This window comes from Somniosus microcephalus, chromosome 10, assembly GCF_052327205.1.
Source record: "Somniosus microcephalus isolate GS21.2 chromosome 10, FLI_Smic_1.0, whole genome shotgun sequence".
NCBI lineage: Eukaryota > Metazoa > Chordata > Chondrichthyes > Squaliformes > Somniosidae > Somniosus > Somniosus microcephalus.
Genome location: NC_140996.1, coordinates 117031275 through 117059082, shown reverse-complemented (window position 1 = coordinate 117059082; position 27808 = coordinate 117031275). Strand labels below are relative to the sequence as shown.

Here is a 27808-nt window from a genome sequence, read left to right as displayed (position 1 = left end):
ACCCTTGGCTGCATTTTGCATTATGCATGATTAATTTCACTGTGTAGCCCTCCATTTTGGAGGGTTTTCCCTTACAACTTGTCTACTTCATTATTTTTGGTTTCTACTGGCTTTGATGTTGCACCTTACAAAGAGGTGAGGATGGGTATTCCTTTGGGGGTTCAGAACATGCTGTACACAATGTCAAGGAAGTTTTTCTCGTAGTAGTAAAAGGTTCTGTCAGAGTCACAGGGACATCCTAGATTGGCTCCATTCACCACCACTGGACTGAGCTGGAAGCTGAATTGCAAGAACACTCTAGTGGCCGCATGGTGCTGGAACCTCAGCTGGTACAGTTCAATCCTGCACTGGCTGTCTCTGGATTGGTTCCCACCGCACCAGATGGAGCTGCTTCAGAAAGCATCGAACCGAAGACCAAAATGGCGGGCCACTGCGAAAGCAGAAAGTCATACAGATTGTATAACAGGTAAAAAAATAATTACTGCAAAGATCAAAGATAAATGTAAAGGGTTAAGGGGTAGAGTACAATTAAAAGAATGCACGTCCCTTTAGATTTTCCTTCACCTTCTCTGGGAGAGATTGGTTTTGATCCCAGGCACCAACAGTATGGTGGAGGATCAGAGGACGAACATGGAAAATTCTTACAGGGCTTGACAGGGTAGATGCAGGGAGGATATTTCCCCTGGCTGGGGAGTCTAGAACCAGGGGTCACAGTCTCAGAATAAGATGTCGGCCATTTAGGACTGAGATGAGGAGAAATTTCTTCACTCAGAGGGTGGTGAATCTTTGGAATTCTCTACCCCAGAGGGCTGTGGAGGCTCAGTTGTTGAGTATATTCAAGACAGAGATCGATAGATTTTTGGATGTTAAGGGAATCAAAGGATATAGGGATAGTGCAGATGAGGTAGAAGATCAGCCATGATCTTATTGAATGGGGGAGCAGGCTCGAAGGGCCAAATGGCCTTCTCCTGCTCCTATTTCTTATGTTCTTACCACAACATGAAGCTTTCATGATGCTGAATCCTTTCAAGTTGCTCCAGGAGGCATCTGTCACATCAGGCAGTCTGCAGTGCAATGTATGCAATGGGCAACACTTTCATCACTTTTCTTGTGGAAGTAGCCATCAGCTGGTCAGGATGATCAACTTTCAATGGCAATAGAGTTCCTTCCAGTGCAAAGAACCACACATGTTACCCATATGAGCATCAAGGCTATTAATATCATCCCCAAGGCTATCATTAAGAAAAAAGGTTTGCATTTAATTAATGTTCGAGTGTCATTTCACCACAGAAATATGCACATCAATGGCTGTTATCCAGGCAACAGCTGTGATGTGTTCATTATATGGCTCACATTTTTGAAGGGGAAGGAACACTGTGTGGATGGCTCTTGGGAGACAATGACAACAAGGATATTTATATAGGACCTTTAATGTGGGAAAACATCCTAAACTGTATCACTGAGGCATAAAAAAATGGCTCCAAGCCAGAGATGGGCATAATAGGAGGGGTGACGAAAAGCTTGGTCAAAGATGTAGGTTTTAAGGAAGATTTTTGAGGAGACGATGGAAGTGAGGAGGTGGAGGAGCTTAGGCAAGAAATTCCAGAATGTGGGACCTAGGTGGTTGAAGGCACGGCCACCAATGTTCAGACATGAAGGATACACGAGGCTGAATCAGAGGAAAAGAGAGTTCGGGGTGGGATTGTCGGTGCTGAAGAAGGTTATAGAGATAGGGAGGACCGAGGTCATGGTGTGATTTTCCCCAGTAAGCAATTTACTGTGATCAGTGTTAATTATTAGCCCTGAGGCTAATGTGATTAAGAATAAAGACACACGTTTCAGTCCAGAGAGACTTGGGGGGAAAAATTCAGTTGGTTGTGCCTCCCGTTTGTGCCTTAAGAGGGCGCTAATGGGACGCAAAGCAACTAGCGCCCGGGCACGGCACTGCCCACGCCTCCCGCAAAATTCAGCGGGGGGTTAGTGGTGGCGCTAACCGGTAGCGCCTTGCGGCGCTGCGCCACTGGCGATGATGTCATTGGCGTGCGCAGCGCCCCCACTCACGCCCTGGCCACAATCTTCAGGAGCGCCCCGTGACTTACCGCCGGACGCTATGTCCGATGGGGTCAGGGGGCCGTACCTGCGGCCGGGGAGACACATTTAAAGGCGAGGTGCGGGCCGGCCATTTTTGTTGTTGGCCGCCTGCCAACACCTGCCTGCGCGCCCGTCCCAGACCTCCTGAAACGCCCCCCCCCCCCGCGGATTGCTGGCTGCGCTCCAAGAGCCCTGCACTCCCGATTCCCGGGGGCCCAGCTGGGCCTCAGGTCGCGCTGCACAAGGCCCCTCCCCTTTAAGAAGGGGAGGAAGGCCTGCAATACGACGGTGCGACGTGCCGCAGAACGCCGCAATATTGACTCACAGCGCCCCAAGAGGGATGCGGGGTGCTTCCAGTAGCACCCCGTTTCCCTCTTGGGGCGCAACCACTCAATTTCCGGCGCGGGGACGCTAATTTTTCCAGGTTGCTACTTTTAGCGCCCCGGCGAAGTTTGGGGCGCTACTCAATTTTTAGCCCTTGGTCTGCATTTGGAAATTATCAAACGGTTTATACAAGGAAAAGCTGTTAGGGGTGGGGGGTGAAGAACCTGAACTGTAACATAGCTGTGGTAGAATAACACAGATAACACAATATAGCACATTATAAAGAGCTGTGGTAAAACAGATCCACGTTTTATTGTCGCCCTAACATTGAAATGTAAAATTTAAATACCATGGCCCAGAAATTCGGGTCTACACGGGTGAGTATGCATGGGGTACTCACCCGTAAGCCCAATGGAAGTGCTGGTTTCGTGCATGCACTGCGCATGCACGGGAAACCGGCACTTCCGTTCTCCTGAAAGAAGGAGTTTAGAAGTCGAACGCGTGCGCAGGAGAGGCAGCGCGTGCGCATCGAACTTACGTTTTTTTTGCAGGTTTTCCCAGGAGGGTAAGTCTCCAGAAGTTAGACATATAAAAAGCCGGCACAAGGCCTGCTTTTTACAAGGTAAGTGGTGAATTAATTTAAATTAAAACATTTTTTCCACAGGTTTATTATTTTTAAATACTTTAAAGAAAGGTAAGTTTATTTTTAGCCCCGTTAGAAAATGTAATTAATTTTTTCAAAAATTTAAATTATTGTTTAAAATAGTTATTTCATGTAATTTATAGTTTATTTTAAAAATGTGATTTTTAAAAAAAAAATTATTTGAAGATTTAGTGATGTTTAGGGGCTTATAGTATTTATAGGTTTGACAGGTCTTCCTGTCAAACTTATGAATGAAGCATTCCCTGCTACCATTGGCTCTCCATGGCCCACGTGATCCCAGGGGACGCTTCGAACTAACTGCGCCCCTGGGATACGCAAGCACTGCGCGCCGGCAGTTGGAAGAGGTCCAGGATCGGAATCCCACGCGGGCCCACAACACAACGGCCGGCGCGCTAGGTAAGTGCAGGTCGGGGGCTTGCACCCGCGGGAAGCCCCCGACCCGAATTTCTGGGCCATTGAGTTTTAGATGAATTCTGTCCCTTATTATCTGAATTCAAGTTAGTAACATAAGAACAGGAGTGGGTCATTTAGGCCCTTCACAATTCAATTAGATCATGGCTGATCCTCATCTTAACTCCATCTACCCGCCTTGGTTCCGTAACCCTTACTACCCTTGCCTGACAAAAATCTATCAATCTCAGTTTTGAAATTTACAATTGACCTAGCCTCAACAGCTTTTGGGAGAGAGATTTCCAGGTTTCCACAACCCTTTGTGTGAAGAAGTGATTCCTGACATCATTCCTGAACGGCCTAGCTCTAATTTTAAGGTTGTGCCCCCCCCTTGTTCTGGACTCCCCCACCAGAGGAAACAGTTTCTCTCTGTTTACTGTATCAACTCCTTTAATCATCTTAATCTCCTCAATTACATCACCCCTTAATCTTCTATACCTAAGGGAATCCAAGCCTAGTTTATACAACCAGTCCTCATAATTTAACCGTTTTGGACCCGGTATCATTCTGCTCCAATGCTCTGAATATAGACAAACAAATAACCTCCATTATATAAAATAAAAACAGAAAATTCTGGAAACACTCAGCAGATCAGGCAGTATCTGTGGTGAGGGAAACAGAGTTAACGTTTCAGTTCGATAACCTTCCATCAGAACTGGAAGATGTTAGAGATTAACTGCTTCTAAGCAGGTACAGAGCCAAGGGAAAGGAAGTGGGGGTGGGGTGATGGGTGGCAGCAGCAAAGTACAAAGGATAAGGACTGTGATAATGGAGGGCAGGAGTGATAATTGACAAAAGGGATTATGCTGCAAGGCAACAGGGGGTGATAATGGGACAAGTAAAGAAACAAAAGATGGTCCCGAGGAGGTGTAAATGATTATAGCAAAGGGGGAGGAAAGAATAGAAAATCTGGCAGAGAGAAGGCGGCTCCCAGGGAATGTGGCAGAGAGACACAGACCCCAGGGATGCTAACCACCGCGCCGGTTGTGTACCAATGGGGGGTCCCTGTAGTGTATGTAACGTTCCACCTTTAAGAGAACTATTTTAAGGGTTGCACTACTTTATCTTGGCTACTGTATACTGTAATACCGGTGGTGACCACACCGGTATATAAGTGCTGTGTAAGGATTTATTGGGCAGATTCGCCCTGACCTTCGAATAGTAAAGTCCTGTTAAAGTTACTCTTGTAATCTGTGTATTAATTCACCATATAACCCACAGACTTGACAGTGGCGACGAGTTCGATCTTACCCTGCGGCAGCGATACATCCGAAGCAGTTAACGAGCGTCGAGAGGAGGCACCCGCCCTCGTCATTCTGCTGAGAGAAGACTCGAGTCTGCAGAGCAAGGAAGAAGGAAGAATTCAGACACGAAGCCTTCCATCAGCAACAGGCAGTGATCGTCCCTTCTGCCACGGTGGTGAGTGAGCCGATCAGCCACGAGAAGCAAGTCGGCCACGTTGACTGTGAGTAGGGGGAAAATAAAAAAAAAGAACGGAGGAAGGGCGGTGAACTCGACCACGGTTGGGGGGGAAAGGAGCCGGACAGAAGTCGGGCCCAGAGGCGCTGAGACTGGGGCAGCGTGGGGCACGGAAGCCGCGGTGCAAGCGGGAACGCAGCCGGTGAGAGAGACCGGGCTACCAGCGGGAACGCAGCCGGTGTGAGAGACCGGGCTACAAGCGGGCTGGGAGACGCAACAGCGTCGTGAGACAGCTCGACCGCGACCGGCGAAAGGCCGGGCAGCTACCGAGGCCGCGAGGCGCTGCGACCGGGATCGTAAGGCGCGGGAAGAAATAAAAATGAGAAACCGCGGAGAACTCAGCCGCAGCCGGGGGAGGAAAGGACCGGACTGCGAGAGGGCTGGGAGGCGCGATTGGAAGCCGCTGAGGGAGAGACAGAGCCCGAGCGAGCGGGAGAGACAGAGCCGAGCGAGGGAGACCGAGGAGATTCAGCCAGCGGCTGGAACTGTTCGCCGTCAACGGGTTGTCCCCAGCGCCGGTTGCCCTGCCGAGAAAAGGGAACAAAGAACGCACTGAAGCCGGCGCGCAGGCTGCGAACCCCGAAAGCCAGCGGTCGTCGCCCGAGGGAAAAGCTTACCCCTCCCGCCAGTAGGCAGAGAAGAAGACAGGAGCGGGAAACCGCCATTTTGAAAGTGGGCGGGGAAGAAGACAAGCGCGGGAAACCGCCATTTTTGGAAAAAAAAAGTTAAAGAAAAATTTCGTTGTTGTTTCTCAGGAAGATTGTGAAGATGCCTAAGCGTGGCAACATCAACGAATTCGATTCTGATGTGGAAGATTGGACCACGTATGTAGAACGCATCGAGATATATTGTAAGGTCAATAAGATAGCAAATTATGATAAAGCTCTAACCTTACTAAACTCAATGGGTGCGAAGACATACGGGTTATTGAAGCATCTTCTATCACCAGCTAAACCGGCGGATCAGTCTTTCGCTAATATTGTTGCTGTCCTGAAGGATCATGTGAACCCCACACCGCTGATGTTAGCGGAACGAGCTAAATTTTACGGGAGAACGCAACTAAAGGAGGAAAGCAACGCGGAGTACCTGGTTGAACTGCGTAGGCTAGCAAAATACTGTCAGTTTGGGGTAAATCTGACAGAGGCACTGAGAGAGAAGTTCGTGTGCGGGATGTCGAAGGAAGGAACACAAAAGCGACTGCTCGAAGAGAACGATCTTACACTTGATAAGGCTGTCCTTATTGCAGCATCGCACGAAGCCGCAGCGAGAGGCACGGCGGAAATGCAGCTGAAGACAGCGGTACTCAGTGTGGATCAAATGACTTCGGGTACAACGAAATGTTACCGTTGTGGGAAGACAACACACGACCAGAACCAATGCTGGCTTAAAAACCAGGAATGTAGAAAATGTGGCAAACTTGGTCACATAGCTAAAGTATGCCGGTCAGGAAAGAAGACCAGCAACAATAAGTCACCGCAGAAGAAGTACAGAAAGGTACATAAGGTGACTGTGAAGAGTCCAGATGAACTGAATTCGGATTCAGACCCCAACAGCAAGGAACTGGGTAGTCTGAGGATTCACAATGTGAGTAAAGAAGCTGACCGACAAACTATCTGGGTCACACTGCAGATTGCAAAAGTCCAAGTGAAGATGGAAGTGGACACCGGATCGGCGTTGACGGTCATGAATAAACAAGATTACAAAAAGTTATTCAAACATATTCCCCTACGGGATACGGAGATAGTATTGCAGACATACACGGGGCATAAAGTATACCCCATCGGAAAGATAAAAGTCAAGGTGAGACACAAGGGCAAAGATCACCAAGGAATGGACTTATATGTACTACCCGAGGGAGGTCCACCACTTCTGGGACGGGAGTGGATCAGGAAAATAAAGATAGACTGGCACTCACTAAACACAATGACGGTAGATTTCGGAAAGAAAGATGTCAAACCTGAACGGTTGTCCAGAATATTGGACGAGGCTAAAGAGGTATTCCAGCAGGGACTGGGAACACAGAGGAATTAAGGCAAAAATCAAGATTGCAGAACATGCAAGCCCAAAATTTTTCAAAGCCAGATTGGTACTTTACGCGATACGACCTGCTGTGGAGGCAGAACTGGAAGAGCTTGAACGTGCAGGGGTACTGTCGAAGGTGGACTGGAGTGAGTGGGCCACGCCCATTGTTCCCATCATGAAGTCTTCATCAAGTAACAAGCCGGGGGACCGGGGAAGGTCCGCATCTGCGGAGACGTCAAGATCACAGTTAATCCGGTGCTTCACACGGTACAATACCCGCTTCCGCGGATTGAGGATATCTTTGCTTCATTGTCTGGCGGGAAACACTTCACCAAGATAGACCTGGCACAAGCATATTTACAGATGGAGGTCGAGGAAGAGTCACGCCAGTATCTCACAATCAACACGCACAGAGGCTTGTATCGATATAATAGACTGGTTTTTGGAGTAGCTTCGGCTCCAGCAATTTGGCAGAGGGCCATGGAGCAGGTCTTACAGGGTATTCCAAGCACTCAGTGTTACTTGGACGATATCCTGATTACGGGAGAAGACGAGGAGGAGCACCTCACAAATTTGAAACTGGTGCTCACCAGGTTGAAGGAATATGGCCTTCGAGTTAATCGCCAGAAATGTGAGTTCTTCCAGAAACGGATCTCGTACTGCGGTCATGTCATTGACCAAGAGGGGCTGCACAAGTCGCCTGACAAGATCGAAGCGGTCGTGAAGGCCCCCGCTCCGGAAAATGTATCACAGTTGAGGTCGTTTCTGGGGTTGATTAATTATTACCATAAGTTTCTGCCAAATCTATCCACGGTGCTGCATCCGCTGAATGCTCTGTTGCGGAAAGAAGTACCATGGAAGTGGAGCGAGGACTGTAAGAAGGCCTTTCGCAGAAGCAAGGCGTTGATTACCTCTGAGGAAGTGTTGGCTCACTTCAACCCAACGCTACCTCTTCGTCTAGCTTGTGATGCTTCCCCTTATGGTATTGGAGCTGTACTCTCACACAAGTTACCAAATGGCTCGGAAAGGCCAGTCGCATTTGCGTCCCGATCATTGACCTCCGCTGAGCGAAATTATGCTCAGATAGATAGGGAGGCTCTCAGCCTTGTGTGGGGAGTAAAGAAATTCAATCATTACCTGCAGGGCAAGAAGTTTACATTGCTGACAGACCACCAGCCGTTGGTGTCCATATTCAACCCTAACAAGGCCGTTTCCACTATGACAGCACAAAGGCTACAGAGGTGGTCCGTTCTACTAGGGGCACACCAAAATGACATCGAATACAAAAGGTCCAAACAGCATGGAAATGCTGATGGGTTATCGCGCCTACTGTTGCCAGTGGAAGAAGAGGCGACTACAGTGGACCCAGTGGAGATGTTCCACTCAACCATAATGGAATGTCTACCAGTAACAAATTCCATGATCGAAAAGGAAACAAGAAATGACCCGACTCTCTCACGAGTCTACGATTTAACGGTGGAGGGATGGCCAGCACATGGCGAACCAATGCTGCCAGCATTTTCGCACAGAAGAGAACAGCTGTCAGTGTGCCGAGGAACCTTGATGTGTTTATCTAGAGTGGTGATTCCACCCAAACTCCAGCAGAAAGTACTAAAGGAGCTTCATGAGGGGCATCTGGGTGGAGTGAAAATGAAGAACCTAGCAAGAGCATTTGTGTGGTGGCCAGGTATTGATGGAGACATCGAAGAAATAACCAAGAGCTGTCTAGGATGCCAGAAGGTCCAAAACGCGCCACCACAAGCTCCTCTGCATCCATGGGAGTGGCCCTCATCTCCATGGCAAAGGGTACATATCGACTTTGCTGGTCCATTTATGGACTCAATGTTTTTAATCGCGGTGGATGCACACTCCAAGTGGCCGGAGGTAATAAAAATGTCCTCCACCACCACGGAAAAAGCCATCACAGTATTAAGGACCATATTTGCCAGGAATGGGCTGCCGGAACAGATCTGTTCTGATAATGGACCGCAATTTGTGTCCGAAGAATTCAGGAAGTTCTTAAAAAGCAATGGGGTCAAGCACTATACGTCCGCCCCATACCATCCCGCCACCAATGGATTAGCTGAAAGGTTTGTCCAGACCTTCAAGAAGGCCATAAAGGCCATGGGTAATGAAGACATAAATCTACAACATAAGGTAGATAACTTCTTGTTGGCGTACAGGAATGCAACACATGCGGTCACAAACCAAACTCCCGCCATGATGTTTTTCAATAGAAGAATAAGATGCCGGCTGAATTTGATTAAGCCAAACGTCAGAAGGGACGTAGAGAACCGGCAATTTCAAGGCATGAATGAAAGGCCAACTAGATCCTTTCAGATAGGTCAACAAGTTTTGGCCCGGGACTACCGTACCGAGAAATGGCAGCCGGGAACTATTGGAAAAAGGCTAGGACCGTTGATGTATACCGTGGACATTGGTGAAAGCATAATAAGGCGCCATGTTGACCAGATCATAGAATCATCCACAAAGGCCCAACCTACTCCACAACTCTATACGTCTAATGTTGAAGCAGAGATACCCAGAGCATCTACCTCCGATCCGGTAATACTGGAATCCGATGAACCTGAAACGGTCCTTCAAGCCGAATCGACCTTGCCAGAAGAACCTACTACACCACCGAAAACGACTACACCACCGAGGCGTTATCCGGACAGAGTCCGGAAGCCTCCAGAGACACTGAATCTGTGAACTGTTTCACATAAAGTTGTATATATGTTAAGATGTTATATTAATGGGAATATGTATATATTGTTAACCTAAAAAGGGAGGATTGTAGTGTATGTAACGTTCCACCTTTAAGAGAACTATTTTAAGGGTTGCACTACTTTATCTTGGCTACTGTATACTGTAATACCGGTGGTGACCACACCGGTATATAAGTGCTGTGTAAAGATTTATTGGGCAGATTCGCCCTGACCTTCGAATAGTAAAGTCCTGTTAAAGTTACTCTTGTAGTCTGTGTATTAATTCACCATATAACCCACAGACTTTACAGTCCCCACTCCATGCACCAACCCACACCTCCTCTACTCCCATTGGCTCTGGCGCAGCCATTCTCCATTACCAGCATCTGCTGTCTGAGAAAATGGGAGTGGTGGTTAAGACCTAAAGTTGTTAAACTCAAAGTGAAGGCTGGAAAGTGCCTAATCGAAAGATGAAGTGGTGTTCCTCGACCTTGCATTGAGCTTTATTGGAACAGTGTAGAAGGCCAAAGACTGAGTGGTCAGAGAAAACTGGGATGGAGAATTAAAGTGGGAAGCGACCGGAAGCGCTGGGTCATGCTTGTGGACTGTACGAAGGTGTTCAGCAAAGCCAATCCCCAATGTAGAGGAGACCACATTCGGAGATGTGAATACAGTATACTAAGTTGGAAGAAGTACAAGTAAATCACTGAAGGAGTGTTTGGAGCCCTGGATGGTGGGAAGGGAGGAGGTGAAAGAGCAGGTATTGCATCTCTTGCGATTGCATGGGAAGGTGCCAGTGGAACGGTTGCAAATGTTGGGGGTAATGGAAGAGTGGACCAGGTGCCACGGAGAGTAATGGTACCTTCGGAATGCTGAAAGAGGAGGGGAAGGTGTGTTTGCTGGTGGCATCACGCTGGAGGTGGTGGAAATGGCGCAGGATGTGGTGGAAATGGCGCAGGATGATCCACTGAATGTGGAGGTTGGTGGGGTGGAAGGTGAGGAAAAGGAAAACCCTATCGTGGTTCTGGAAGGGAGGGGAAGGGGTGAGAGCAGAAGTGCGGTGGAGGGGAATGCTCGGCTGAGGAAAAACAAAGACATTTTGGATGCAATGGTGTGGAAGGCGCCATTGTCAGACAGATGTGACAAAGACAGAGATATTGGGAGAATGGAATAGAGTCCTTACAGGAAGTGAGGTGGGAGGAAGTATAATCAAGGTAGCTGTAGGAGTCAGTGGGCTTATAGTAGATATTGGTGGATAGCCTATCCCCAAAAATGGAGATAGAGAAGTCAAGGAAGGGAAGGGAAGTGTCAGAGATGAAGTTGAGGGAGATTTGGAAATTAGAAGCAAAGTTGACGAAATTTTCCAGTTTAGAGCAAGAGCAATGGCACCAACATTCATCAATGTACTGGAAAAAGAGTTCGGAGAATGGTTCTGAATAAGGCTGGAACAAAGAATGTTCCACGTATCCCACAAAAAGGCAGGCATAGCCAGGAGTCATACGAGTTCCCAGAATGTCCCCTTTTATTTGGAAGTAGTGAGTAGAGTTAAAGGAAAAGTTGTTCAATGTTCGACCTCCATGATGTAACCTTGTTATATCTGTTGAGCGCTTCAAGGTTTCACAATGTAACTATTCTTTATATGCCACAGAACTGAGAGAATTGAAAGATAGGGGTATAATTTCCTGCACAGTTAAAGAAAAATGGCGCAAAATTCAGATCCGTAGCGCCTGTTTTATGGGGAAATTAGTGCCCTTAGAGGTCAAAAATGGCGTCCAAGGCCCAAGCGCACACTTGTGGGGTGAATCACGCTGGATGCCATATTGGTAAGGGTGTTCGCGCGATTGCAGTAAACGTTCGGCAGAAGTATGCAGAGCAGGCAGATCATGATGTCAATCAGTGTGCAATGCTGATTTGACACCAGCGGTGCCATTTTGGAGCTCAACGCTCCAGCTAACGCTCTCTATTAACATTGCACAGCTGAACACGCATTCAGCAGCAGGAAAAAAACCCTATTTAAAGGGATCATCAACTACTTACAGGTTAGTTGGTTGATTTCTTCTGGTTGTTGGTACAATTCTACAAGTGTTTGGTGCTTTCTATAGTTGTTTCAAGTTGCCAAAGCCTACAGGGAGTGTTGTGGCAGGTGCTGAAGGACTTTCTCCTGAGTTCAAGGCTTGGCACAAACTAGCTGCTGCCAGACATAGGTGCAGCAGTAGGCATTCCCCTTGGAATACAGCATGACTTGGAGAATTAGCTTGGCCACGCAGAGCTGCTGGAAGAGGGAGGAGGGGGAGGAGTGCTATCAACAGCAGGCCATATCTGCCCAGGTTGTTCAGGGAGCAATTCTCCTACCTGAACCTCGAGTGATTTCCAGGTCAGATTCAGTAGTAGAATGACTTCCAGCTCCTGCTCCAGCCACAATGCACCTCCCCTTTAAGTGGTGTAGGATGGCTTTAAGCAGTGCAGGCTAGTTTTAATGGTGCTCGCCTCATGATTTTGGGCTCCCTGCTGATGTGTGCAACCAATCAACAGCACTGTTAGCGCAGGCTGCACACTGAAATCATGGAAATGAGCAGGCAGCACAAAGTTGGTGTCTTGCCTGCATTGCATCGAACGGGCGTGGGTTAATCGTGCATCGCAACCACCGTGCGCATTTTTGAGGGTTATCGAATTTCTCCCCCAAACACTTTTATTAAACTATTATAAACAGACAGGTTATTTTTTAAAAATCCTTAACTTTACACACACAGAAAAATATATTCAATTATGTTCTCGGAGTCCTACAATTACACAATGGATTTCAAACTTTTCTGTGTGAGACCCCTGTAAATATCAACAGAGCTCTAACTCCCAAACTTCTGAAACACCGTGTTAGCTATCTAAAATAATACAATGTTACTGGTACAGAAAACATTTTTAAATTCGTATCCAGCAACAGAAATCATATGTAAACAGGTCAATAAATTCAGAAAAATATAGACTACAGAGTTCTTGAGATACTCTGTCAGGTGCACTGAAATCTGTTGTTCACCCAACCCTCAGGAGCCATGGATACTAGTTTGAAATCTTTGAATTAAGGCTTCTATACTATCTGTGGGTTGCTAAGCAACAGAACACCCAGTTAATTCTATTGATGGTGCTTGTTCTTTCCATTGAGAGGTGTAATGTATGTCTCCTTAAGGGAGAGAACTACTTTTTACAGCTCCTGTATACTGTAGTACCGGCAGTGACCACACCTGTATATAAACCCTGAGTAGTGATCTGTACAGTTAGTTCTAGAGTAACCCTCATTCAGTAAACACCTGTTGAATCGTTCCCTGCAGTCTGTTGTCTGATTATTGAAGGACACAACATTAAGATACACGGATATAACAAGAGGGTGATCTGGAAGCAACTGTAAATACATCTCATAGACCTAACGTCCCTATCAATTGGTCAGGAGTGATATAACGATTTATAAATAATACTTCATTGGGGGCTCATTTTGATAACTGCCACAGTGAACCAGAACTTGTGAATTGAGATTATGACAAACTCTGTCTATAACACTGCTTTTTGGAATGGATAGAGGAAATTCCATCCTCCCACATTCCATTTTTGTCTCCTTGTTTCTTCTTTCTCTAAGACAACAATTCTCACTATGTTACAGTTGCATGCTCACTGGCATAACCTTCCAATATCCCACCCAATGGTTTGTCTTCATGTGTGAGCCTCAACAAAGTGTGTCAGTAGGCTATTTGAGCAGAGAGGCAGGCTGGGGTGGAGGATTTTGCATCACATATGAGCCCAATTCTGTCTTCACCTGATAACCAGAACAAAACATGAAGGAATGACATTCTTAAAGCTTACCTGGTAGCGGTTTTTCCATCGACTTGTTGTCCTTAAGTTTACAAGACGCATTTTAATACAACGGTCATCCAAATGTTTCAGTGATTTCAGGATTTCTTGTGCATATTTTTTTTTTCTGCTTCCTTCTGTTGGAACACAGTAAAGTAAAAAATAATATCATTTGGCTTCCAGATACTTTTACAATAAGAACATAAGAAATAGGAGCTGGAATAGGCCATTTGGCCCTTCGAGCCTGCTCCGTCATTCAATAAGATCACGGCTGATCTTCTACCTCAACTCCACCTGCTCTGAGTGCGGGAAGGGATTCACTTTTGAATCCTCTCTGCGTGAACACTGATGAGTTCACTCTGACGAGAGGCCATTTAAGTGTCCTGTGCGCCAGTAGAGTTTTAAATGCTCCAAGGCCCTGAAGGTGCATCAGCGTATTCACACGGGGGAGAGGCCGTTCACCTGCTCAGTGTGTGGGAAGGGATTCGCTCAGCCATCCGCCCTGCTGAGACACCAGCATGCTCACACTGGGAAGAGACCGTTCAGCTGCTCTCACTGTGGCAAGAGGTTTACGCATACATCCACTCTTCTGATTCACCAGCTTATTCACATTGACGAGAGACAGTTTAAATGTCCGGATTGTGAGAAGAGCTTTAAACATGCCAAGAACCTGAAGAGCCAATCAACGCATTCACACCGGGGAGAGGCCATTCAAATGCTCTCACTGCAGGAAGTAGTTTAAGCATTCATCCAGCCTTCTGACACACCAGTGCATTCACACTGGGGAGAGACCGTTCACCTGCTCTGTGTGCAGGAAGGGATTTAATCAGTCGGGGCACCTGCTGATACACCAGCTGATTCACCACTTCACTCCACCTGTTGAGACACTAGCGAGTCTGCACTGGTCCAATTCTGCAGTTATTGCTGCTGTTAATCAGATCCAGGACTGAACCATGTTAATTATGGTAAGTGGGCAGTGTTGATGCTGTTGCTAATAACCCCAACAACCTCAGGACATCCCAGATTGCTTTACAGTGAATGAGGTACTTTTGAAGTGCAGACATTGTTGTAATGTAAAAAATGCAGCACCCAATTTGCAGACAGCAAGCTCCCACAATCAGCAATCTGATCATGACCAATCTGTTTTTAGTGGTATTGGTTGAGGGAGGATAATTGGCCAGGACACCAAGGAGAACGCCCCTGCTCTTCTTCAAAATAATGGCTGCGGGATCTTTTACATCCACCCGAGGGGGCAGACGGGGCCTCGGTTTATCATCTCATCCAAAAGACGGTATCTCCGACAGTGCATCTCTCCCTCAGCACTGCACTGAAGTATCTGCCTGGACTGTGTGCTCAAATCTCTAGAGTGGGACCTTGAACCCACGATCTTTAAGTGATAAAATCTGAGATACCAGAGCCAGGCAACTCTGTAGTCCCCCAACTCACTGTTGCTTATTAACCAGCGAGTCTGAATTTTGGGAAGTTTCATACATAAAATGACCTCGGGCTGTAGAAGGGAGGCACGTACAAGGCACAGACCTGGAGGGGTAAATATGTCACTGGAAATTGGGATTCTTCCCTTTCAGTTCCAGATAACTCTGCAAGCCAATGCCCCAACAAGGTTGGTACTGGTTGGGCAAGCTGTAGGAAATTGACCAAAGCTGTGTGTTGGGAAGCTGCATGCTTTTAAATAAGTTATTCTCAGGATGTGGGTGACAGTTGGCAAGGCCGCATTTACTGCCCATTCCTAGCTGCTCAGAAAAGGTGATCATGGTGGACCTGCTGCGCTTCTTGTACTGATGGTGCTCCCATGATGGTGTTAGGGATTGAATTTCAGGGCTTTGATCCGGTGACGATGAAAGAACGGCAGTATACGTTCATGTCAGGATGGTATATGACTTGAAAGAAAACTTGGAAGTGTTGATGTTCCCATAATCTTGTTGCTTTTAATTAGCTCAGCAGTATCCCTAACCTTTGCCTCTTGGACTTGGGTAAATGAGATGTGTGCATATGGAGCAGTACCATGAAAGATCACTGACCTGAAACGTTAACTCTGTTTCTCTCTCCACAGATGCTGCCTGACCTGCTGAATGTTTCCAGCATTTCCTGTGTTTATTTCATATTTCTCAGTAGCTTGGTTTGGAGGCACTTAAGCATAATGATGGGTTTCCCTGTTACTTGGCTGATCAAAATACGTACACTGAAGTCAAGTGGGGAATGATAGGGACAGCCAAACAATGTCGTCTATTCTGTTCAGCAACTCATCTAAAATGCAGGCTCTTTTCACACCATTGAATCTTTACTAATGTATTCATCACATTTTGTGTTTAATTAAAATTGCTTCCAACAGCTGGCAGGAATGCAACATTTGTTGGCACCGCCATGCCTTGTACCTGCCTCCGTTCTACAGCTTTATATATAAAGCTTCACAGAATTCAAATTGTTTAGAATGTAGCGTGTCAGTAAAATACATCACTTTGATACCCTATATATGCAATACTCTGAACAAAAAGAGCAAACAGATTCACCCTACTAATACACTCCGTTTTCAGAGCTGTCAACATCAGTGAAATGTTAGAAGTGAGATTCAGAAACAAAGTGAATGAGGCAAATTGCAAACCCATTTAAACAAATAGAATAGTGTTTATTTTTGGGAGTGAGATACAGTAAAGTTCTCTAAAATTTTAAACCACAATGAGAGACTAATAGGTCTGCCTGTAAGATCAAGGTCGTGGCCAACTTTACAGGGATGGCCATTTTCTTTATATGTAGTGAGAAAAATCAAAGTTTTATCAATTGAAATTTATGTCACTAATCTATAGAATAACCTTATAACTAAAAAGTAAAGAAAATATAGGGTTCAAAAAAGAAACAGCAGAATAAAATTATTTTTTATAAGGAAATAAAATGTGACCTTTGACCCTCCACTAGCATGCAATGAAATATGTTGGGAATTTAATAAACTACAATAAATGTATGAACTGTCTATTTTTTAAATGTTTTAAAATTCACTTCACACCTAGTATACATCAGTCCCAAAGAGTTGATTTTAAGTTCCTGCTCCTCCCCTTGCTATTTTGTAACCAATTATCCTTCAGTTCTTTTGCCTCCTCTTCTCTTGAAGCGGTTGACAAATTCTGGGGTACAGTAAACTGGCACTGGTGCCTTCTGGTGGTCATTCCTTATGCGTGAACCCTGATAGTACTGTTAGTAGGCTATTCAATTATGGAGGCATCATACTTGAGTCTGGTTCTGTCCTTACTCAGTAGTGCATAGCATTCCTGGCTGATTTCACCTTCCCTAAGAAATTTACACTGAGTCCAAATCTACTGTTACATTATTCCACAGTATATGCTGCAGCTAATATCGTCTAATTCAGCACACAATGGGAATCGAACTGGGGACCTTCCTAGTCTGCATGGCTCAGTTCCATATTGGACAGTACCTTTACTCATTGAACTATTGGGGAGCTCCCACTTCTCTTTATAAAGCTATACTCACCATACAAGGATTTGAGGAAATTGCCATCAAATGCATTGATCAACAAAGCTTTAACAACTCTTCCAAAGTGGGAGTAGAGATCCTGGATGAGCACTGTAAATATAAATAGAAAGATAAATTTACATAGGTCTTTAATCTTGCTTAAATACTGGCAGATTTCCTGTGGCATTGATCATGGTGTGTCAGTAGTTTTATAAGAAGGCGGCTGTTATGTCAAGTAGTACTACCAGGGACACTGATGTACCAACATTAGGGGTGTCTCTGGGATGTGAAAGCACTGGGAACAGGCCCAGGTTCTGGCAGTACTGGGTGGGGCCTCAGGGTTCAGCAGTAATGTTGGGGGGGGGTGATTGGACATTGCAGTGGGATGTTCTAGAAACAATGGGTCAGGTCCTGTGATCTGGGGGAATTGTAGAGGGAGGTCTCAGGGTCTAGAGCAATTGGGGTAGTTCTGGAATTGGGCAGAATGTGGTCTAGGTATTTGTGAACACAGAGAGGATCACGGGATCTGGGGGATGTGGGAGAAGTCTGGGGAGCAGGGTCCTAGAATCCAGTAAGAGTGGGCAAGGGGTTTTAGTGCATGGGGAGGGGGAAGTCTAGGGATATGTCTGAAGGTGGGAGAAGCACAAGCCAACAGCTTTGTGATGGAGGGGCACAAGAGAATGGAACCCAAACTGGTCCTTTTCGAACCATCAGATCTCAACTCCCTTCGTGCTCCCACCCATCAACCTCTTCCCCAGCCTGTCTGCAGCCATTTTTACACCCACATAATTTACCTCATTGTCAACCAGTTCTTGTTTTTATGTTACTGCCTTGAAGCACTCAGGCTTTTCTGCTTCTTAATAGATGAAAAAGCACATCAGACTATTTTCCACTTCGATGCTCCTGAGATGTTGATAATGCATATTTGGAAAATGTGCACCCCCAAAAACATCTTTGTGATTCAATTAGTTCAGGAAACAATGATGACAAAGGAATTAGTTGCATCTTTAGATTGGGTTTTACCATTATAAATGTGAACATAGTCATTTTCAATGTTAAATGTTAACATGAAAAGTATGACTCAAAATTGTGACAAGGCAGTAAGGTTTTTGGACAGGAAGTGTGTGCTATATTTTTAATATAATGGCCCAGAATTTGCAGTGATAATAACAGTGAATGAACAGCGTTCACTGTTACTACCCCTTTGAAACTGAGCGCAACTTCAGGATATAGCACATGCGCATCCCAACACAGAAATCCTGAAATTGTGGTCAGTCATTCACTGCTCCGACACTGGCTGCACTGTGGCCCCCCCCCCGCCCCACCAATCAGTGTACTCAGTGAAATCAGGGAAACTGATGAGAACTTCGGCTCTGCTGTTAAATATCCCATTAAAAGTTAGACCCTTTTGGATTAGGTATAACTGGGGTTTTAACAGTGTATTGACTGCTAAACAAAGGTTATGGCCCTGAAAATCTAATTGTGGAGTATCAAATCTATCCATTTTAATTAAAATTAAAATTTTCCCCCATGTGAGAGCCCCAATTTTTATTTTGCTCTCTAGCATTTTTAAAAAGGTAGAATCAAAGGAGCTTACCCACTTCTTGGTTCGCTGTCTGTGAGAATTCTGCATTTTGATTGACTGCTTAGACAGCTTGTTGATGTCACAGCAGCTCGCATTAGGGATTCCCCATTAACTTGCGTTTATTTCAATCGCGCTTCAGAAAAGCTGAACTTCTCGCCACAGAGATGGCGAGATCTTTGTGGGAAGCTTACTTCGGGGCCAGCGGCGAACGCCTTTGCTTTGACGCTGACAGTAAATTACGGGCCAATATATGAATGTCTGGAGAAGTTTGAAACTAATAGACTATACATTATTACGTCTTATGTCACCTGTGTTTCTCAGAACTGTGGGCGTATAATTATTCAGTACCGGAGACTGGGACTATTTTCTATATCCAAATGTACATATAACAGATAGTGCTCCAACGGCCAATAACACTTCATTTAATCCTTGAGATCTTAGACAAGTGAAGATCAGTTTCATTTTTCTAGGTAAACAACTATGGTCCAAAGGGATCTCCTTAGCTGACCCGATTGTAGTATGATGGCTTCACTTTCATCAATCAAACAGAGCACTTACAATAGGATTCTTTTCAATTTTAAATATAAAACTTCTGGAAAAAATACATGAAACATATTAACGTAAATAATTATTGATTTCATTTTTAAAATATTTGTTTTGTGAGAGGTTGGGGGCCGGGAGAAGATGGCGGTGTCGGGCCAGAATAAGCTCGGGGGGGGGGTCGGTGTTGGGCTGGGAGAGGATCGGGGTCGAAACGGGAGAAGATCGAGGGGTTGGGCCAGGAGATGATCGAGGGGTCGGGCCAGGAGATGATCGAGGGGTCGGGCCAGGAGATGATCGAGGGGTCAGACGGAGAGATGATCGGGGGAGGGGGGGGGGGCATGGGGGGAAGCAGCAAGAAGATTGCCGGGGGTGGACAGGAGCGGTAAGAAGATCGGGGGGGTGGAGGAGGATGGGGGGGGGGGGGTCCGAAGAGGATCAGGGGCTGGAGGAGCAACACCGGAGGCCTGCGCGGGGCGGGGATGGGGGGAAATCGGAGGCCTGGGGTGGTGGGGGGTGTCCCCAATTGCGTGGAGTGGGTTAGGCGGGGAACCTGGATCCAGAAAGTAGATGTAAAAGTACTTGCCTCCTGGATGCGGTAGTACTCACCTTGCTGTAGCTGGCGGGTTTTGCGAGGTGTGTAAAACCCGATCAGCTATAGTTAAACACAAAATGATGATTACCTCATTATAATATTTAAATAGACAGCCCTCTCCTGCAGCGGGTTGGCTGCCCGCCCCATCCCGCCTCCCATCCTGGCTCCGTTAAAACCGGATGTGGACGGGTTGGAGGCAGATTCACGTTAACGCTGTCGTCACCTGCAAAACGAAAAATTACTCCATACCCAGTTCTTTTATCTTAAAGAAGTCAAATATAACAAAATCAAAAACTAGTCACCAATTAAGAAATCTTTAATTTTTTCCTCTAAAACTCTGCAAATAATGATCCATGGATTTAAACTTCAATTAAGGTTTGTAATTGATCAGTCTTGTAGTCATCTTGAGTTAATGACAATTGTGTCTTGCCTTCTGATTATACTCGGTTAGTGAGAGCAAACTTGTGAAAGTAGAAGCCCACTGTTACTTACTGTTTGGAAGATGTTTTGCCAGAAGAGACTTTGTTGAGTCAGGTTGCCCCGACGTTGTCACATGGGGTTCTTTTACATCAAACTCAATGAAGTCTTTTAAACTGTCATTTTCCCACTCTGTATCAGAGATGTTTTCCATTTGGAAGAGAGAAGATGGCCCAAACATTTCATCTGATTCCTGATGAGCAGACACAGATAGATATCACAATATCTTGAAAATCAAAAGAATGAACAAGTTGATGTCATTTACACTGTAAATCCATTCCTATGCAAATCTGCCCTACCATTCTCCCTGATTTAATTTTGTGTCTAATGGATGTGACTGAGTACCAATAAAACCACCATGATCAAAGTCTGTGAAATATCTTCCTGACTCCAAAGGAAGTCAAGCAGAACTCAGGCTATTAATCTAACATTACAACCTACATTATTCACCCTGATCAACTGTATTCACAGAGAACATAACAGCATAAGAATTAGAAGCAGGAGTAGGCCATACAGCCCCTTGAGCCTGCTTCACCATTCAATTAGATCATGGTTAATCTTCGACCTCAACTCCACTTTCCCGCTTGATCTCCCCATCCCTTGATTCCTCTAGAGCCCAAAAAACTATATCTCAGCCTTGAATATACTCGACGACTGAGCATCCACAGCACTTTGGGGCAGAGAATTTCAAAGATTCACAACCCTCCGAGTGAAGAAATTCCTGCTCATCTCAGTCTTAAAAAGCCGACCCTTATCTTGAGACTATGATCCCTAGTTCTAGACTCTCTCGCCAGGGGAGCAACCTCTCGGCATTTATCCTGTCAATCCCCCTCAGAATCTTGTATGTTTCAATGAGATCACGTCTCGTTCTTCTGAACTCCAGAGAGTATAGGCCTAATCTACTCAATCTCTTCTCATAGGACAACCCTCTCATCCCAGGAATCAATCTTGTGAACCTTTGTTGCACTGCCTCTAAGGCAAGTATATCCTTCCTTAAATAAGGAGACCAAAACTGCGCACAGTACTCCAGGTGTGGCCTCACCAAGGCCCTGTACAATTGTAGCAAGACTTCCTTACTCTTATACTCCAACCCTGTAGCAATAAAGGCCAACATGCCATTTTCCTTCCTAATTGCTTGCTGTACCTGCATGCTAACTGTGTTTCTTGTACAAGGCCACCTAAATCTCTCTGAACACCAACATTTAATAGTTTCTCACATTTAAAAAATATTCTGCTTTCCTATTCTTCCTACCAAAGTGAATAACCTCACATTTCCCCACATTATACTCCATCTGCCACGTTCTTGCCCACTCACTTAATCTGTCTTTATCCCTTTGCAGGCTCTTTGCTTCCTCCGCACAGCTTACTTTCCTACCTAGCTTTGTATCGTCAACAAACTTGGATACATTGCACTCGGTCCCTTCATCTAAGTCATTAATATAGATCGTAAATAGCTGAGGCCCAAGCACTGATCCTTGCGGCACCCCATTAGTTACAGCCTGCCAATCTGAAAATGACCCGTTTATCCCTATTCTGTTTTCTGTCCGTTAACCAATCCTCTATCCATGCTAATACATTACCCCCAACCCCAAACAAATTTTATGTGGCACCTTATCGAATGCCTTTTGGAAATCCAAATATACGAAGCTCAGGGTAATAGATTGGAGAAAAGCTGATTTTGAGGGGCTGAGAATAGAACTTGGGAAAATAAAATGGACAACAATATTGGCAAACAATGATGTAGAACAGCAATCTGAGACATTTAAAACAGTATTCAACAGAGTCCAGGAAAAATATATTCCGCTAAAAAACAAAAACAAGCTAAACACTAATGAGACATCGTGGATGAATAAAGACATAATGGAAAAATTGAGGGTAAGGAAAGAGGCATACATTAATACATGGACAGCAGGGGAGAATATGAAGAGATTAGGAGAGAAGTCAAAAAAACAATTAGGGAGGCAAAGAGGAACTACGAAATTAAATTATCAAGGAACATAAAACAAAATTGTAAAATATTTTACAGGCACATAAATAAAAAAAGGAAGGTCGGGATGGGAATAGGACCACTAATGGATGGACTGAATAATAACACAGGCAACGATAGAAAGATGGCAGAAATATTAAATAATTACTTTGCTTCAGTATAGACCAGGGAGACAGAACAGGTGGACATGACATCGGCTGATGAGATTAGAAATGAGATAAGTGCATTTAAAATAAAGAGAATTATTAAATCAACTCAAAGAGGATAAAACCCCTGGTCGGTATGGATTACATCCGCGCATTTTAAAAGCATCTAGGAAAGAGATAACATAGGCATTACTACGCATATTTAATAGTTTGTTGGAACAAGGTGCAGTGCCAGAGGATTGGCGGATAGCTAACGTAATACCTATATTTAAGAAGCGAGAAAGAACATGTCCAGGGAATTATAGACCAGTCAGCTTAACATCGGTGGTACGAAAAATAATAGAATCCCTACTAAAGGAGAAAATAGAAGAACAGCTAGAAACCAAAAATATAATAATGAATATTCAGCATGGATTTCAAAAGTGAAAGTTTTGCTTGACCAACCTCATTGAATTTTTTGACGAAGTAACAGTGAGAGCAGACAAGGATAATGCAGCAGATGTAATTTATCTAGATTTTCAAAAGGCCTTCGATAAGTTATCCCATAATAGACTAATGAATAAGGTCAGAGCATGCGGAGTCAGGGACAATAAGCACAATGGATTGCTAGCTGGCTTCAAGACAGAAAGCAGAGAGTAGGGGTAAAGGGTAGCTATTCAGAGTGGCAGAAGGTGGGAAGTGGTGTTCCACAAGGATCAGTGCTGGGACCACTGTTGTTCACAATTTATATTAATGATTTAGACTTTAGAATCAAAAACGCAATTTCTAAATTTGCAGATGACACCAAATTGGTGGGGGGTGGCGGTAGTCAATACTGAAGGGAACTGCAACAAATTACAGGAAGACATTGATAAACTTGCAGAATGGGCATATAATTGGCAAATGAACTTCAACACAGATAAATGCGAGGTATTATATTTTGTCAGGAAGAATACGGAGGTCACTTATCACTTGGAGGGTGCAAGTCTGGTTGGGGTAGAGGAGCAAAGGGATCTCCGAGTACAAATACACAAATCACTAAAAGTAGTGACACAGGTTAGCAAGGCCATAAAAAAAGCAAACCAAGCACTAGGGTTTATTTCGAGAGGGATCGATTGAAAAGTAGTGAAGTTATGCTAAAACTTGTATCGAACCTTGGTTAGACCACGCTTGGAGTACTGCGTACAATTCTGGTTGCAATATTATAAAAAGGATATAGAGGCACTGGAGAGGGTGCAGAGAAGATTTACAAGGATGATACTAGAAATGCGAGGGAATACCTATCAGGAAAGGATGAATAGGCTGGGTCTCTTTTCTCTTGAAAAGGCTGAGGGGTGACCTAATAGAGGTCTTTAAAATTATGAAAGGTTTTGATAGAGTAGATACAGAGAGAATGTAGCATAACTGGAGGCCATCAATGAAAGATAGCCACCAAGAAATCAAATAGGTAATTCAGAAGAAACTTCTTTACCCAGAGAGTGGTGAGAATGTGGAACTCGCTACCACAGGGAGTGGTTGAAACGAATAGTATAGATGTATTTAAGTGGCGGTTAGACAAGCATATGACGGAGAAGGGAATAGAGGGTTATGCTGATAGAGTTAGATGAGGAAAGACAGGAGGACGCTTGAGTGGAGCATAAACACCGGCATGGACTGATTGGGACAAATGGTCGGTTTCTGTGCTGTATATACCTATGTAATCCTATACTACATCCACTGGTTTCTCTTCATCTGTCCTGCTAGTTACATCCTCATAAAACTTTAATAAATTTGACAAACACGATATCCTTTTCATTATACCATGTTGACTCTACCTAATCATATTATGATTTTCTAAGTACCCTGTTACCACTTCCTTAATAATGGATTTCAGCATTTTCCCGATGACCGAAGTCAGGCTAAATGGCCTGCTGTAGTGTATGTACTTTGCAGAAGGAACTATATTCTGCAGCCCCTGTATACTGCAGTACCAGTAGTGACCACCCCTGTATATAAGCCTGTGCAGTAACCTTTGCATAGTAGTTCCAGGTTGTCTCCACTCAGTAAAGACCTGTTATAACCAACTCCTGCAGTCCGTGTCTCAATTACACACGGACATAATACTGGCGACGAGCAGATCCGAACTTACCTACAGTCTGCACCACCTCATGGGGATCCATCCCTGAAGCGAAGTTATCAGAGGTCGAGGCCAGAAGAAAGAAAAAAAAAAATCAAACGAACAGAAGAAACAGACGTCGACCGTGGGCATCCGCCTGATTCATTGGAGTTGAAGATTTGCAGGAGAGGCTGTCGCGAGCGGGGCTTGGTTATCCTGTCGATGGTGTTTCAGCTAATCGGGCTGGTGGCAGGTAGTACACTGATCCTTCCTGGGCTGCGGCGGTCTAGAGCTCGATCGGGTGGCTTTTCAACGGGGCCGAGCAGCGTTGTCGGGAAGAGGAGAGAGAGAGAGGGTGGAGCACACAGGGCGCGGCCGGTGCTATGAAGCCGGGCAGCGTACAGACCCGAGAAGAGGGAGGCGAGTGTTCCGCAGGGTTGCTCCGACGACGGGGAAATAATAAAAAAAATTAGAAGCGCAGAAAGCCGCGAGGAGCTGCAGTTTGCTACGGGAACCGCGGAGGGCGGCGTTAGCAGCAGCGCAGGGGGAAGCGTGCGAAGACCATAGGGCGTCGCCATCAAGGCATAAAACGCCAGCAACAGCGCTAAAGGCAGAAAGCGCGGGAGGCGCCATCTTAATCCAGCGGGGAAGAAGGCAAAGCGCGGGAGGCGCCATTTTGTAAATCGGGGAAGAAGGCAAAGCGCGGGAGGCGCCATCTTAGATTTCCAAGATGCCGAAGACTGGCAATATCACTGCCTTCGATAATGCAATAGAAGACTGGACCACGTATGTGGAAAGAGTCGAGGTATATTACGAGGCAAACGAAGTAGCCGATGAGAAAAAGGCATCGGTACTACTAAACTTAATGGGCGCAAGAACGTACGGCCTATTGCGGAACCTGATTACTCCAGCCAAACCGAAGGCGAAGAGTTTTAACGAAATTGTTGACATCCTACAGGAACACCTAAATCCTACACCACTGCTGATAGCAGAAAGATTTAAATTCCACAGGAGAAATCAGCATAAAGATGAGAGCAATGCTGATTACCTTACGGAACTACGCAAGCTATCAAAGCACTGCCAGTTCGGAGCAGGACTGGCAGATACCCTAAGGGACAAATTTGTCTGTGGACTCCTGAGTGAAGGAACCCAGAAGAGGTTACTCTCAGAGAAAGAGCTGACGCTAGATAAGGCTTTCAGCGTGGCAGTATCGTACGAAGCAGCAGCAAGGGGAGCTGCGGAAATACAGCAAAAGCCACAGGAATACGGCACCCACGAAATGACACGGGGATTTGAAAAATGTTATCGCTGTGGCAGAACAACCCATGACCAGAATGACTGCTGGTCCAAGGACAAAATATGCAGGCAATGCGGAAAGATGGGACACATTGCACGAGTTTGCAGGTCTGGGAAGAAGACTAACGACAACAAAAAGGCTACTAAGGAACAGTACAGGAAAGTACAAAAGATGACGGACAGTAGTTCCGAAGACCAGATGAGCGAGTGAATCCGGGAACAAGAGACTAAGCTGTCTCAAACTTCACAACGTAATCGCAAAAGAGGATCACCGAACCATTTGGGTCACCCTCACGATAGCAGGGTCCCAAGTCAAAATGGAATTGGATACAGGATCAGCTCTGACCGTCATGAATTGACGAGACTACGAGCGGCTATTCTCACACATACCCTTGAAAGAGACATCCATTGTCTTGAAGATGTATACGGGGCAAAAAGTATACCCCAGAGGAAAAATAAGGGTGCCTGTCGAATACAACGGCAAGGAAATACAGAAATTGTATCTGTACATACTGCAAGATGGTGGACCACCGTTATTGGGACGTGAATGGATCAGAAAGATAAGTTTAGACTGGCACTCCATTCAGGCACTGACGGTGGCTGGTAAAAAGGATGACGACGTCACTCCTGGACGATTGTCAACAATCTTAGCTAACGCCAAAGAGGTATTTCAACAAGAACTGGGAACTCTTAAAGGCGTAACCGCCTCGATAAAAATAGAAGAGAATGCAATTCCCAAGTTTTTCAAAGCAAGACCGGTACCATATGCAATTCGCCCAGCCGTCGAGGCAGAGCTGGAGAATCTGGAGAATGCAGGCGTGTTATCTAAGGTAGACTGGAGCGAGTGGGCGACACCCATCGTTCCTGTCATGAAGAAAACGTTAAACAATAAGTCTGAGGAGCCAAGGAAGGTTCGCATCTGTGGGGACTTCAGGGTGACGGTGAACCCAGTCCTTCACACAGTACAATATCCTCTTCCGAGGATAGAAGGTATTTTCGCCTCACTATCTGGAGGGAAGCGTTTTACAAAAATTGACCTAGCACAAGCATATTTGCAGATGGAGGTTGAAGAATCCTCTAGGAAGTATCTCACGATAAACACCCACAAAGGACTTTACCAGTATAATCGACTGGTATTCGGAGTAGCATCAGCTCCGGCGATATGGCAAAGAGCGATGGAACAAGTCCTGCAAGGGATTCCGGGGACTCAGTGTTACTTGGACGACATCCTAGTGACAGGTGAAGATAACAGTTAACACCTTGCCAACCTAGAGCAGGTGCTCACTAGACTAAGAGAACATGGGCTACAAGCCAATCGCCCCAAGTGCGAGTTTTTTAAGAAACAGATATCGTATTGTGGCCACGTGATTGATGAAGAGGGGTTACATAAGTCCCTTGACAAAATTGAAGCGGTAGTTAAGGCTCCAGCGCCTGAAAATGTGTCGCAACTGAGGTCATTCCTCGGATTGGTAAATTACTACCATAAGTTTTTGCCGAATTTGTCCACAATTCTGCACCCACCGAATGCCCTACTACAAACCGGAGTAGCATGGAAATGGAGCGATGAATGTAAGTGGGCCTTTCAGAAGGGGAAGGACCTCATCACTTCAAGGGAAGTATTGGCTCACTACAACCCATCACTACCGATAAGACTGGCGTGTGATGCGTCTCCCTACGGCATTGGAGCGGTACTGTCACATAAATTCCTTGATGGTTCAGAGAGGCCGATAGCTTTTGCGTCACGCTCGTTAACTTCAGCCGAGCGTAACTACGCCCAGATTGACAGAGAGGCCCTCAGCCTGGTGTGGGGGGTGAAGAAGTTCAATCACTACCTGCACGGTCAGAAATTTACTCTACTAACTGATCATCAACCTCTTGTCTCCATTTTCAACCCTCAGAAGGGCGTACCGATAATGACAGCACAACGGCTACAGAGGTGGTCCCTTTTCCTAGGGGCACACCAATATGACATCGAGTACAAAGGAACTAAACAGCATGGGAATGCTGATGGATTATCGCGCCTACCGTTGCCGACGGTGGAAGAAGCACC

The 27808-nt window shown here is 45.5% G+C and overlaps 1 protein-coding gene across 2 annotated transcripts in view; it reads right to left on the bottom strand.

Moving 5' to 3' along the window:
- ccdc82 (coiled-coil domain containing 82) overlaps positions 1–27808 on the bottom strand; it is a 94300-nt gene that overhangs the window by 51632 nt on the left and 14860 nt on the right. For both annotated transcript variants that reach the window (XM_085998740.1, XM_085998739.1), the window contains exons 3-5: positions 20271–20448; positions 17077–17169; positions 13588–13712 (exon numbers count right to left, since the gene is read on the bottom strand). In XM_085998740.1, coding sequence (XP_085854866.1) covers positions 13588–13712; positions 17077–17169; positions 20271–20448 — 396 coding nt within the window. The remainder of the gene's footprint in view (positions 1–13587; positions 13713–17076; positions 17170–20270; positions 20449–27808) is intronic.